The 13,872-nt window shown below is 31.1% G+C and overlaps 1 protein-coding gene across 3 annotated transcripts; it reads right to left on the minus strand.

The window, feature by feature from the left end:
• Window positions 1-108: 108 nt before the first annotated feature.
• On the minus strand, window positions 109-8,860 carry LOC107031059 (probable ethylene response sensor 1). 3 transcript variants are annotated; one of them, XM_015232260.2, is made up of 8 exons: window positions 8,765-8,860; window positions 8,497-8,662; window positions 8,296-8,403; window positions 4,097-5,022; window positions 1,860-2,228; window positions 1,490-1,756; window positions 962-1,089; window positions 232-796 (listed from the first exon to the last, which is right to left on the minus strand). In XM_015232260.2, exons 4-8 carry the CDS (start codon window positions 4,997-4,999, stop codon window positions 565-567), a joined length of 1,899 nt encoding a protein of 632 aa, XP_015087746.1. In that variant the 5' UTR covers window positions 5,000-5,022; window positions 8,296-8,403; window positions 8,497-8,662; window positions 8,765-8,860; the 3' UTR covers window positions 232-564. The 3 variants fall into 3 exon arrangements, with proteins under 3 accessions (XP_027767557.1, XP_015087746.1, XP_027767558.1); XM_027911757.1 differs by having other exon boundaries at window positions 8,497-8,814; XM_027911756.1 differs by lacking the exons at window positions 8,296-8,403; window positions 8,497-8,662; window positions 8,765-8,860 and having other exon boundaries at window positions 109-796.
• Window positions 8,861-13,872: the final 5,012 nt, after the last annotated feature.

Here is a 13,872-nt window from a genome sequence, read left to right on the forward strand (position 1 = left end):
TTGAAGTGTGTTTGGTAAGATTGAAAATAAATGGATAGTATATACACGATTAACAATGAAATATTTATAACAACTTAAATCCCTTTTTGGCTAATATATACACGATTATGAAATAAGTTATATTCATATTGCTTGTTAGACAATTATGATTTTCAAATTACATGATTCTGTAAACTTATTAAGTAGTGCAACTTCACAACGTTCATCGGTCACCTTGATGTTCGAAGAACGAAAACTAATGTGATGCTTACATAACCTTAGAAACCTAATTGCAAGAGACATTACTTCACAAACAGGACTAGACTACAAAGGGGATTGTTCCGCTGCATAGGAACACAACCGTATAATTTTCTGCATTTTTCAGGCCTAACACATAGTTGTCAAAAGCTCGATGTATAAATTCGATAGTTACATTTTCAAGATACTCCAGTACTCACTTTACGAGTATTGAATTAAGTTAGTTACAAGAAACTGTGCCGTTTGGAGTGTACAGAACAGTGAAGAGATCTCAAATTCACTAGTCATGATTTAATGTTCTTTGTCACACCAATGTCCTTTTGTCATTTACAGACTTCTTTGATAGCGTTGAGCATTCACAGACATCCCACCATCATCTCCACGGAACTGTCTATACCTGAAGAGATCATCGCTACCTTTGTTCAATCTGCCTCTGGGAGGCATAGGTAATGCATTTGGATGGTTGCAGATTCCGAGTTTCACTACAAACGTGACAGTGGTTCCCTTTCCAGGGCCCTCACTCTCAATCCAAATGTTACCTTTCATAAGTTGAATAAATCTGCATCCATCCGTCTCAAATGTCAAATGAGTACAAATAATGATAACCAAGGTACAAAGCAACATACGAGTAAGGCAAGGTAAAAAGAGGATGTCTTGTAGAAGCCTTTATAATATGGACAACTAGGAAAAAATGATGATCTCGAATTAACAATTTGAAACATACCTTCTGCAAATGGCAAGCCCTAGACCTTCCCCTCCAGTACTTCGATTTGACGGAGGCCGTGACTCTGCAAATTTGGTGAATACTAGTGGTATATCTTGTGGGCTAATTCCACACCCAGTATCTCTAACCTGCAAGAACATAATCTGAACAGGATTAATTTTCAAGTTTGGGATCTCCTTTATGAATGATATTCAACTCGAGACGAAATAAACAATCCAGAACTGCAAAGTAAACCTCCTACAACGGTAAAAGTAACTGAAAACAAAAGGAGATTCTGTTCTGCAATACACGGACAATCTGAAGGGAAGAGGAAAACATAAATCTTCACATTTAATAGAAAGATTTAGCATTCAAAGAGGGTTTCAATTTGTATCCTGATTCTTTGCTGGCTTTGGAACAAATGACACTTTTTCCCTGAACGAGCCAACAAACAGCTCTTAGAACTGCATGCATTTGTATGCAAACTCATTTCATGAAGAAACACAGTACAACCACTTAAGCCATGATAAGAGGATAGAAATGCTCAACCTGGACACGCAAATAAAACTGGCCATCACTTGGCATAGGGAACATTTCAGGAGGATGACAATCTCTCGCATACTCTGGTTTGGCAACTGAAGCCTCAATTGAAATATGTCCTTCTTTAGTGAACTTCACAGCATTTCCCGCCACATTTAAGAGAGTTTGGATAAGACGTTTTGCATCACCCACAGCAAGAATAGGTAAATCCAGAGCCAAAGCAAGAGTTATAGATAATTTCTTCAAAGATGCAATTGGCTTTATCAAATTAACGGCCTGCAAATCAATGTAAAAAATGAATTCATGCTACCTGTTTACTAGAGAAAATCAACATATTACCAGTGTATGCTAGATATAGCATAGGTTTGTCGTCATATACCTCTCTTAAGATGCCATGAAGATTGAATGTTCCATTTTCTAGTTCAAAAATACCATCTTCAAGTCTAGAAAGATCTAGAACATCATTTATCAGTGTTGCAAGAAGATTGCTGCTCTTCAATATGGTCTCAATCATAACTCTCTGCTCTGGAGTTAAGTCTGTTTCTAAAAGCAGAGAGCACAGAGCAATAACTGCATGCATGGGTGTTCTCATTTCATGGTTCATCACAGCAAGGAAGTCGTTACGTGCACGTATGGCCATCTCTGCTTCTTGTCGAGCTACATCCAAAGCAATATTCTGTTCCATGAGCTGATCATGGGCTCGCATGGAATCTTCTAAAATTGCAGCATGTGAAAGAGCGACAGCAACCTGATAAGCAATTACACTTACTTAAATGACAATGCCAATAAGAAATCGAATGCAGAAGTTCTAATTTCTGTTCTTCAGATAATGACATGTAGCAGCCTTGTTCTGTTACTATTACAGGATTGCACTTAAAATGACAGAATTCTAATTCAAAACTGATATGGACAAGTTCTAATTTGTGTCATGGACTAAACAACACGTAGCAGCCTTGTTCTGTTAGGGTTGCTAATACAAAGTAATTCAGAGAGCAAAACAGAAAGCAAGGGCAAAGATTGGACAGAAAACCAGCATAAATTTAAGAATGGAGTAGAATACTATTGACAAAAGAGAGCAGCTATTAACGCACCTAAACATCCTTACCCGCACTGCAATTAATGCATTTATCTGTAGATAAAAATTGCCCATGATGATTACAAAGAGAAATAATCATTCTTAAGTTGCAATTCTGTGCACCAATGTTCCTTTCAGTTCCAAGTAAATTAAATGAGGTAAGTAAAAGAACGAAAACTCATCTCCCATATAACTTATCTATTAGTTCCTTAGTTGCGCGGACTCTTCACTTTTGATGCCGCACCCGTCTCGGATTCTTCAAAAATACACTACTTTTGGCGAATCTGACACGCACCCATTGGCATTTTTGGAGAGTCCGAGCAACATAGATTAGTTCTGTCTTCTTTCTCCTTCTAATCACTCTCTCTAGCAGAAACCATGACAAAATTATGTGACTATCTTTAATGATTTATTTACAGGCAACATTATCCACTCCTTAAACATTTACTTGGGGGTGGGGGGTGTTCTACTGAAGAAACTTCTTATTTGTAAATTTTCAATAAATTGGAGGGTGGAATGCATGTTCACTGTATGCATTACCTATTCATTTAATGGATGCTTCAGCCATATGTTTCAAGTCATAAGGCTTCCAACATTAGAATTAATTGACATATTTATGTTGCTCAGAATCTTTAAAGTCCCGACCGCACCCATGTCGTTGTGGGATTGACACAGGAGTTGGCAAACTTACTTTGGGTGCTTTGACTACATCTATGATCGAGGTGTACAGATTGATTGGCTATTTGGTTTGATTTTTGGGTTTATGTCATATATATGGTTATATAAAGTATGAAAAGGCTTCACTATTACACAAGATATCTTATGAATATATCAGGTGTTTATAAAGAATTAAATTTTGTTATTTCTAGTTCAATAACTTTAATTAATCAAATTTATACTTTATATGTCATGATATACAATTATTGACCATACCATAGCACCCCGTATCAATAACCCTGAATCCTAACATTTATTTAATAAAGAATCTGACTTCTAGATCTGTACCTGTATCAGATACCGACACCAGAGTCTGAGCAACATAGGACATAACCATACCAAAAGAATTCTGGACAAAGAATTGGAAAGGTGAAAATCACGCAGCTAATCAAGAAGCAACACATAGTCCATGTGCTCTAATTGGAAAGTAGTAGCTACCGGCATTGCTCTTATTGGAAAGTAGTAGCTACCGACATTGTTCATCTAGCATTATAAGTTCATCGCACCCATTAAGACAAGGATAATATAGCCTAAGCAAGTGAATACATTAGAGATAGTGTGGATAGGTGTATCAAAATGGGAATAGATGCTCGGTGAATAAAGTACAACACTTAAGGGTAAAATAAAGTAGTTGTGCAAAACCTTCATCATTTCCCATTTTATGTGGTCTTTTTGTCTTGATTCGGAAAAATTGAATGAGAACTTTCATTTGCTAAAAACTAATGCATGAAATTCATTTTTTTTAGACTATGCTGAACTTTATACACATCACTGACCTACTTCTAACCAGTGAATAATAAGATAAAGGAAGTTAGCAATTAAACCTGATCTGCGACAACTTGCACAAGTTCTAACTCATGTTCACGCCACTTTCTTAAGCCATTCATCGGGAGAACCAGAACCATAACCGCATAACTTCTAGTAGACAATTCAGCCCAGTCATTAGTAAAATTTGAGAGGTGTAAAAGAGGTACACGAACAGCAACTACTTCTGGTGGAATATATCTACCAACAGTATTCCTCATCCTTGCCAAAGGATTCGTATGTGGAATTTGTATTGCTTCAGGGCTACTAAAAATCTCATTGATAATAGGAAGATTAATTGGCACAGTAGATCCCAGAGGTATTAGATTGTTCAAATTATGGGAAAGTTGCAAAGTCAGGCCTCCTTGGCATGGCATCCACAAAGCACATTCTGCCAGGTCTAAGGTCCTACCTAGCTCCACAAGAGTAGTCTTCAAGATTGTGTGTCTGTCGAGTGTGCTTCTTATCTCATGAGTCAGCATCCTGACATGTCTGCCAGTTTCTTCTTGTCTTATTATTAGGCCCATTTCCTTGTCAAGCTCTTCAGCTCGAGTTTTCAAGAATAACTCTCGCGTTTTAACACTTAGCAAATCAGGAATAATGTGAACAAGCATCAAAGCTGTGATACAGGACACGGCAGCTGTCAACATTTTTGATATGGTCATAACCACAGCGACCGTCTTAGAGTGCATAAAGAAGGTCCACAAGCTAATAAAGTGTGTTGCTCCACAGAGAACAATAAAAGCACCAAATTGCATGAGAACCCATCTGTATGGGAAGCATGCAGATTTGTGGACAAAATAAATAAGCTCCAACGGGATGGAAAAGTAGGCTACAGCAATGAAGAAATCTGAGAGGTATTGGTATTTAACCAGCAGGTCACCAGTTGGCAGTAAAGCCTCAATGCAATCACAGGATTCCATTATCTCGTTTCTTCCCAAAGAATCTGAAAAAGACAGAATGAGGAATGGTCTTCATAAATAGTAAAACAGACAATAAAGATACGACAAAAAATGCATACACCATTGTCCACGACATCTTTGTCGTGCAGTGCACACATTTGTTTATCGCAGTTCGAGGGAAAAAATAATGAATGAAGAGACATTAATAAACGTCAGTGGACATACATTTGTTAGTTATTGCTTTTACGTTTATACAAGTGTTCCTGATCATTGCAACCAAAAAATTGATCTGTGTATTTAATATTACCACTAGTTAGCAGTTTAAGGAAAGAAATTAGAAGCTTCCTACGCTGTCACAGTTATTCTAAAATAATATTTCCTTTGTTTCATATTACTTGACCCATGTTGATTAGGCACAACCCTTAAGAAAGCTTTTACAGGGGTGTATTTAAAACTAAGCTTATTGATGACAGTTGAAACTTGAAATTTAACTACTACTACAATTTGTGGTTATTTAATACTTCCTCTAGTTCATATTGAGCGAAATTTTTGGATTTGGCACACCCCTTAGGAAACACATTCAAGAACATAGTTCAAAGTCTACTTTCCATTATTGCCCTTTTGCTTATTCCCAAACAATTCTTAAAAGTATAAAGAGTCATTACCTAAAAGGTTTAGTGATTTGATTATGATAATTACTCGTAGAAGTTAAGGAAGCAATTTGAAATCCCGACGTAAAAATTTTACACTGCATGACATCAAACTTTTGGTTTTGTATTGAAGCGATTGACATTAGTTTCATGATGAAAAGTTTGTACAATTGGAGCCAAACATTTAAATTGAAAATTTCAGCACAATAATAAACCTCAAAATTCAACCAGAAAATTTCTACAGCATCAACAGACTCTTCAACATCAAAGTAGTGAACTATTTTAGCAGTGTCTTCAACATCAAGATACATGAAATCTTAACTCTCTTAAATCACTTTCAATTTCAAATATAGGTTGAAAAAATGAAATTTATAAAGTGGTATTCTCTCTAGTCCATATTAAGAGCCTGTTTGGCTCAGCTTAAAAGCTGGTCAAACTGACTTAAAAGCTGGTTTTTGACTTATTTAGCTGTTTGGCAATACTCAAAATAACTTATTTTAAGTTAAAAAAAACTTATTTTAAGCCAAAAGTTAAAAGCTGGGGTAGGGGGGTTTTTTTTTTTTAGCTTATAAGCTGTTTTAAGTTGACCACATTTTTACCTTTTTGCCCTTAATATTTTTATACAATCTCCAAATTACCCACATAACCCTAACATCTCTTTCTTCCATTTTTCCCTTTTCACGTGTGGATGATAGACAATTACTATTACTAATGAATGAAAATAAAAAAAATCTTAAATCTTTCAAGAGATCTATTCAAATTATATATTATTAAAATGTAAAATAAGTTGCACATATAACTTAAATAAAAATTTATATTCCTCTTATAAATAATTTGTGATAATAAAGAAATATGTGAATGATAGACAATTATTATTACCTATGGATGAAACTAAAATAAAATCTTAAATCGTTCTTTGAACTATTCAAATTATATATCTTTAAAATCTATAATAAGTTTATATTCCTCTTATACATAATTTGTGATGAGAAAGAAATATGTGAATGATAGCAAAATATAATTATTTATGGCTGTAAAATATAAATTAATTAACTTTTATTATGTTAACAGCTTTTAAGGGTATTTCAGACATTTTGATTTAAAAAGCTGTTTATCAGCACTTATTTGCCAAACACATCAACAACTTTTTTTTTACTTCAGCATTTTTATCCAAACGTATAACTGCTTATTTATAAATAAGTTTCAGCACTTTCAAAAGTACTTTTTTAAAGCTGCTTTTATTAAGCCCATCCAAACGGGCCCTAAGTGAAATTTTTGGGATTTTTTTCATAGTTCAAAATAAGTGAAACTATACAAAGTTTAAGATAATTGTTGAAACTTTTTTCTATATTTGTCCTTTCCTTTAATGAGGTTCTTAGGTATATTTACATTTTCTAGGAGATAAATTGCACTACTTACAAAGTTATATTTGTGATTCAAAGTGAAATCGTAAATACAACTTTGTAAGTAGTGCAATTTATATCCTAGAAAATATAAAGTATAACTAAGAACCTCATTAAAGAGAAGTGCAAATATGGAAAAAAGTTTAAAAAATTATGTTGAACTTTGAACAATTACCCCTAAAATTTCACTCAATATGGACTAGAGAGAGTTCTAAGGGTAGTATAGAAAGAAAACAATAAAATTCTCTTGGTTTGCTAAAATGGACTAGTAAAGAAAAATTCATTTCTAGAATAGATGCCAAGTATAATGAAATGGAGGGAGTAGCAATTTCTTGATCTTCCGACGGAAGGAATAGTTTAGTTGAGAATTCACTGTCTACAATATCTAAGGTTTCGTAGTAATACAGAAAGAATGAATAACAACAAATCAAGTAGAGCATGGTGTTTCTCCAACTCCGAGCTATTTTTGGTGTTTGCCCTATTATAGGATTTCTCCAGAGGGAATGCTCCTACATAATTATGGTACAATTTACATTCATTTCCATCGTTAAACATCTCAACCACCATGCCGAAAAGAAAAACAAGGCAAGAAAATACCTTTTTATCTCCTGAACTTACCAAAAGGTATACCTGCTTGTTTTCTGATGATTAATCTATTAGATGGCAACTCTGGGTTTTCAACCTCCATGAGGCTACAAGATTATGCATCTAAAAGGTTATGGATCCATGCCAATTCAAATTCACACTCAATTTCATTTTCCTCTAAGTAATAGACAAGCACACATATCCTTCTCCCCAATCAAAATAGCAACTTGGAAGGAATTTATGCACTAATAGCAAAACCATAGTAGAATCAAATTCACTCTTTTTATTATCTGCAAATTGAAAAACCCTTGGACATCGAAAATAAAGCTACAATTTACAGTTCAAAATCAAATTCCATTTAACAAAAGAAGAAGAAGAAGTTACACCATAGAGAAACATAGATAACAGATAATTTAGCTAGCATTTTGCCACAGATTTTTAAAATCTATATTCATATATGTATTTGATCAAATTTTGAAAATCCAATCTTCAAATATTTTCAATTTTTTGGGGTACTTATACTCACAAAACTTCATTTTTTTTCCAAATAAAATCCATACCTAAACACAACTTCAAATTCCATAAATCACAACTCCAAAAACTCAAATTTTTACGTTTCAACTTCAAAAATCTACAGCCAAACCGAAACTTAAATACTTCAGGCATAGCAACTAATTACCAAAAAATTTCAGCAACTTCGAGTTTCCTTCCTTCCTTCCTTTAAGATGCTATTTCCTGCTGCGACACATACCTGTCTCACAGCAAATTTTTCATTTTTTTGCACGACCTAAAACATGAAAATCAGATCAGTATCAATTCAAGCGGAGAAAACAACGAGAAACTCAAAAAAAAAAAAGTACAAATCTGAGAAAGAGATTACTGCTTCGATGTGAAAAATGACGACGGAGAATGCGATCTCAGTATCTACTACTTCACTGAACTACTACTCCACGTAACTTCACTTCATCATTTTCACAATCTCCGTGAATTTGAACTGTCGTTTTGCTTGTAGCCATCGGATTTTCGTCGTGTTCTTCGATGATGTACTGATTTGAATTTATGGAAATTTGGCGATTATCGAGAAAAGCTCCCCAACTAAAAGTGGAGGGAAGTAATTAAGAGGAAAAAAAAAGCCTTAAACTACTCACCGGAATCACGCTGCTACAGTGAAGAGCTTCATACATGTATTAACATTTTTTTTAGTTGGTGGTTATATTTATGATCACCCGAGAATATTAGTAGCTCAGTTAATTAATATTATTAAATTAATAACTATTTAAAGGTAAATTAAATTTTTCTTTTAATACGATAAAAGTATTTTAGACAATTTAATGGAATACAATTATAGTAGTTTTTTTTTTTTTGAAAACTTAAATTTAGTTAAAATTCGTCTCTCATTTTGCTTGTTACTTTCAAGTTTGGTGTTTGTCTTTTGAAACAACACCGAAAAATTATGAAAAGTTTGATAAATGTTTTCTTATACGTAATTGATTTCAAATATATTATATTGTCTTCAATTTCATCATTAATATTGTTGTCTCTAATTATATTCACAATTTTCTTTAAATTCTAAACATATAGCATTTTCATCCAATTAATTTAAAAGACTATTAATATCTATTTTATTGATTAGAAAATTACAACTTTAAAACACCAAATACATTTTCTAAGCTACCTCATTTTCTCATTCCAAGCCCAAAGTTTTAAGAGTTATGGTTACTTACAACTCTATTGATTTATGTTTTAATTTGAAAAAGGAATATTAATTGATTGATTAAACTTACCATTTTTATCGGAATTTTAGTAGAAACTTATAGGATTACCATTTTGAAATTAAATGAATGTAAAATTGCATACGATTTAAGAATTAAACATTATCTTTTATGTAAACATTGATAAATATAACACAAACCTATGGACAGCATCAAAAGCTAAGAATCATGAATATCATAATCGATAACATATAATCGTAATTTTTAATTGATATTTATCTCTTAAAATTTTTATCACATAGTGTTTACTCGAAAGGTAAAAAAGTATGATTAGGAATATACATACTAACCATTATGTAAAAATATTCGAAAGGTCATACAAATATTATAACAACCGCAGAATATTGTCATAAAGTTCTTGAAAAAACATCTAATCAAATTAATTTTAATTGTCATTTTTTCCTTAGTCATAGCATATTTATCCATATATAATTCAAAATATCATTATCCATGTTAATTTGTGGTTCAACAATAATGCCAATTGTGAGCCAATTATATTATTGATTTTTTTTAATCCTAGGGATGTCAAGTTTAATTAATAAGTCCTTCAATTAAATTTGATAGACTTAAAATATCACAAACTTAGTCTTATTAATATTTCGTGCTTTTATGATCTTGTAAGCTTAAGTAAGTTCTTTGAAACTAGCTAGTTAGAAAGACTTGAAAGTTTGAAAGAATACTTTGTATTAAGCTTGAAAGATTGCTTACAACTTTGCTTGGTGATTTAGAATGATAATGTCTATTTATATTACTTTTTAGAAGTTTAAGTGTAAATAAAAATTACTATACAAGTTCCTAAAATATTTACACTTTGATCCCTCTTTAGAATTTTCTACACATTCTAAGATTTTCCAAATTTTTTCTAGAAAATATCTAAGGTATTCTAGAGTCTTCCGAGGAAAAACTTAGAGAATTCTAGTGTCTTCCACTAACCTCCCAACAACTCTAGATTCTTCTTTCTTATTTGTTATTGAAAGTGACATAATACCCTTACAAGATTAAATTCAATTTGCTTTGATATTAAACCTATTTACTTATACTTTTGGATACAGTAATTTAATTAAAAACAGGAACTAATCCCCCTTTTAGCTAAACTTAATGAAATTCTATGTTAAATTCTTTATAACTCTATTATTCATGGATTGTCTTCCTAATGAAAATGTTAGAAGGTGACCAGGGACAAACCTAGAGTGTAGAGAGAGGGGTTAATTCAGCAAAAAAATTATATGGATATATAAAAGGTATTTTTTTTTAAAAATAAAACATAAAGCTAATGGAGATGGAATTCAAAATTCAAATTTTGAAGCATTAAATTTTTATTTTCGGAACTTCTTAATGAAAATACTAGTGAAAAAATATAGCTATTAAGGAATATAATCCAAGTTAAAAATCATGCTTAAAAAATGTTAATTTGAGTCGGCATACGTAAGTGTCATCTAATTTGTTATTAATCGATTAATTTAGCCACGCGTCGCGTTAGAAATCTTTTTTTTTTCAATTACTTTTTTAGGTAAAAATTGAGAAAATAAAAGTACAATTATAAAAGAAAAAATGATAAAAATTCAAACCTTAAGTTCACATATTATTCTTATTCCTTTTTAGTTTTAAAAATATTTAAAATCCCTCATTTTTAAGTCAACTGAGGTGTATACAAAAATTGTTACAAAAAATAAGACGGATATAAAAATGTGATTAAAAATTGAAACGGGTATAAAAATGTAATAAAAGATGAGACGGATACAAAAATATGAAAATGAGACGGATATAAAAATATGACAAAAAATGAGACAAATACAAAAATTTGACACAAAATATATAATGCATCCACCATCTTTTTATTGTATCAGCCCTACTATATATCCCTATTTTTTATAAACTTATAAGGAATAAATGATCATTTACCTTAGTAAAAAATGATTGAAAATAGAAGTGGTATGCATCGGCTTTTTTTTTCAATTGGATAAATAATATTTATAGTAAAATTTATATTTTATTAAAACAATATATAAAAAATAATATTTATATTGAAATTTAATTATATAAATTAATATTTTCCTGAAATTATTTTTAAAAAAAGCTTTCAATTGTAATATTTTTATATCAACTGTATCACATCTTTTGATAACACGTATATACAAAGGTTGGCACTCGACAGGTTAGAAGCCTAATATTACATACATCTCCCCTTGCCTGGATTTGGAATTAATTGGAATTCTTTAATTCTTTTTTTAGGGATTGAAGGGGGTCCATTTCCTTCCCCTTATTAGACTTTATTATTATTTTTTAATAGAATAAGGTAGAGATTAGACACTAATACCATTTGTTAAGTTTTTAAGGGAAAAAAGTTTGATATATTTTTTTATTTTTGCTATTTGGAGTTGATATGAAAGCTCTCATTATAAAAGTGACTTATTTATATCTTTATCGTTATACAAACGGCTCACACATATTTTTACTGTTATAAAATGAGTTTACATATATAATTCATTTAACGGGAGTGAAAAATTTAATTTTAAATTTATATATTTAACCATTAATTTTTTTAAAAATCATTTAGAGGTATGTATGACCCTTCTTGCAAAGTTCAAGGTATATTTTAATCCTTTTCATACATAAATTATTTTTTGACTTCTCTGATTATCATTGTTTGAGTTTCTTATTTTTTTTTATTCCTTAATGTAAGAAAAATATTTAAAACAGTTTTTTTTGCGTCTATACTGTAATTTAAAACTATTTTTTGCCTATATTATAATTGAGTTTTTGTATTTGGAAAAAAAATTGATCAACTATGATAAATTTTACAAGAATATTAGTGAAACATAAGACCATCAAAATTTGTCATTGAAACAAAAAAGAAAAGTTTAAAAAAGTATATGTTTGAGGAGGATTAAGTATACTTATATGAGATTATATTTTGTTTAAAAAAATTATTAAAAAATTAACCTAATACAAAAAAATTCACTCCAGTTAGAGAAATGGGATTATATTTTGTTTTCAAAAAATTATTAAAAAATTAAACTAATATAAAAAAGGGCAACTTTCACATATAGCAAACAAAAAATTCATATTTGTATAATATAGCAAACTTTGCATAATTGCGCTCCATAGCAAACATAAAAACTGTATAATTCGCTATACATATAAAAGTGTATAATTCGCTGGCCTAAATTGTATAATTCGTTGGCCTATTTCGCTGCAATTGTATAATTTGCTTTGCATATAGTTGAATCGAATTAAAATGTATGTATATTGCATAATTATAAGTGTATAGCAAAAAGATATATGTTTTTCTCTCTTTATACAAAAACATAAACACAATATATACACTTCTGTTGTATAAAGCTAGAGAAAATTGTATTTCACTGCAATTGTATAATTCGCAATTGTATAATTCGTTGGCCTTTTTCTCTGCAATTTTTGAAGTAAAATATTTGTAAATTGTATAATAAAGTGTATAACACGAAGATATACATTTTTGCATGTGTATATACAATTTTCTCTCGCTTTATACAAAACAGAAACAGAATTATACACTTCTGTGTATAAAGCGAGAGAGGCGAGCGAGAATGGAGAGTGGCGAGCGAGATTCCTTGGAGAGAGACGCTGGCAAAATTTAAATAATGTTTGCTATGGAGCACAATTAAATCAAACCCTAGCTATTCCATTTAATTTAGGTTATTAGTTTGCTATTTTATACAATTTTTCCTATAAAAATTCTCACTCCCGTTAGAGAAAATGGTATATGTGAGTCAGTTGTACAACAATATGGATATAGATGTGTTACTTTCATAATGATGATTATCAGTTCTAAATGACAAAATTGAGAGGTATATCAATTTTTTTTCCCATTTTAAAATTAATTTTCGTGGCCAATTTTAATCGCTTAACTTTTGATTGATTTTCGATTCTAATTTTATTCTAAATTTACTCGTATATGATTTTATATTTTTAATTCATCCAAATATGAGTATTGTGAAAAGAAAACGTATAAATATTAAATACTAACGTGAAGAAGTGTGAGAAATACTAAGTATAAAAAGAGATAGAAATAGATTTATTTTTTGAAAAAAATTATATATTAGACATATCATAATTCATCTGCAGCTTATCAAACATTTGGATTTTCATTTTTACTATACAACAATCCAATTACTTAAGTGGTGTGTTTTGGTCCATTATATAGGAAATATATTGTATTTAATGTATTTTCAGAAATACATTACTATATTTGTATTATTGTTATTGTCTTATTATTCAAAATATATTTTTCATCATAACTTTTTAATCTTGGATTCTGATAGGTGCGCCTGACATGGCATTTCATGATTAAATAATATTTCATTCTGGTTGTTGCCTCCAAGTCTCTTGCTCCTATTAAGCTCAGCCTTAGTAGAAGTGGGTAGCGGCACTGGGTGGACGAAGGGTGGAAAACGAAAGGCGTTTTCTGGTCCCCCTGAGCCGGGGGGTGCTTGTGGGGGGGGGGG

The sequence above is a fragment of the Solanum pennellii genome, chromosome 9, assembly GCF_001406875.1.
Source record: "Solanum pennellii chromosome 9, SPENNV200".
NCBI lineage: Eukaryota > Viridiplantae > Streptophyta > Magnoliopsida > Solanales > Solanaceae > Solanum > Solanum pennellii.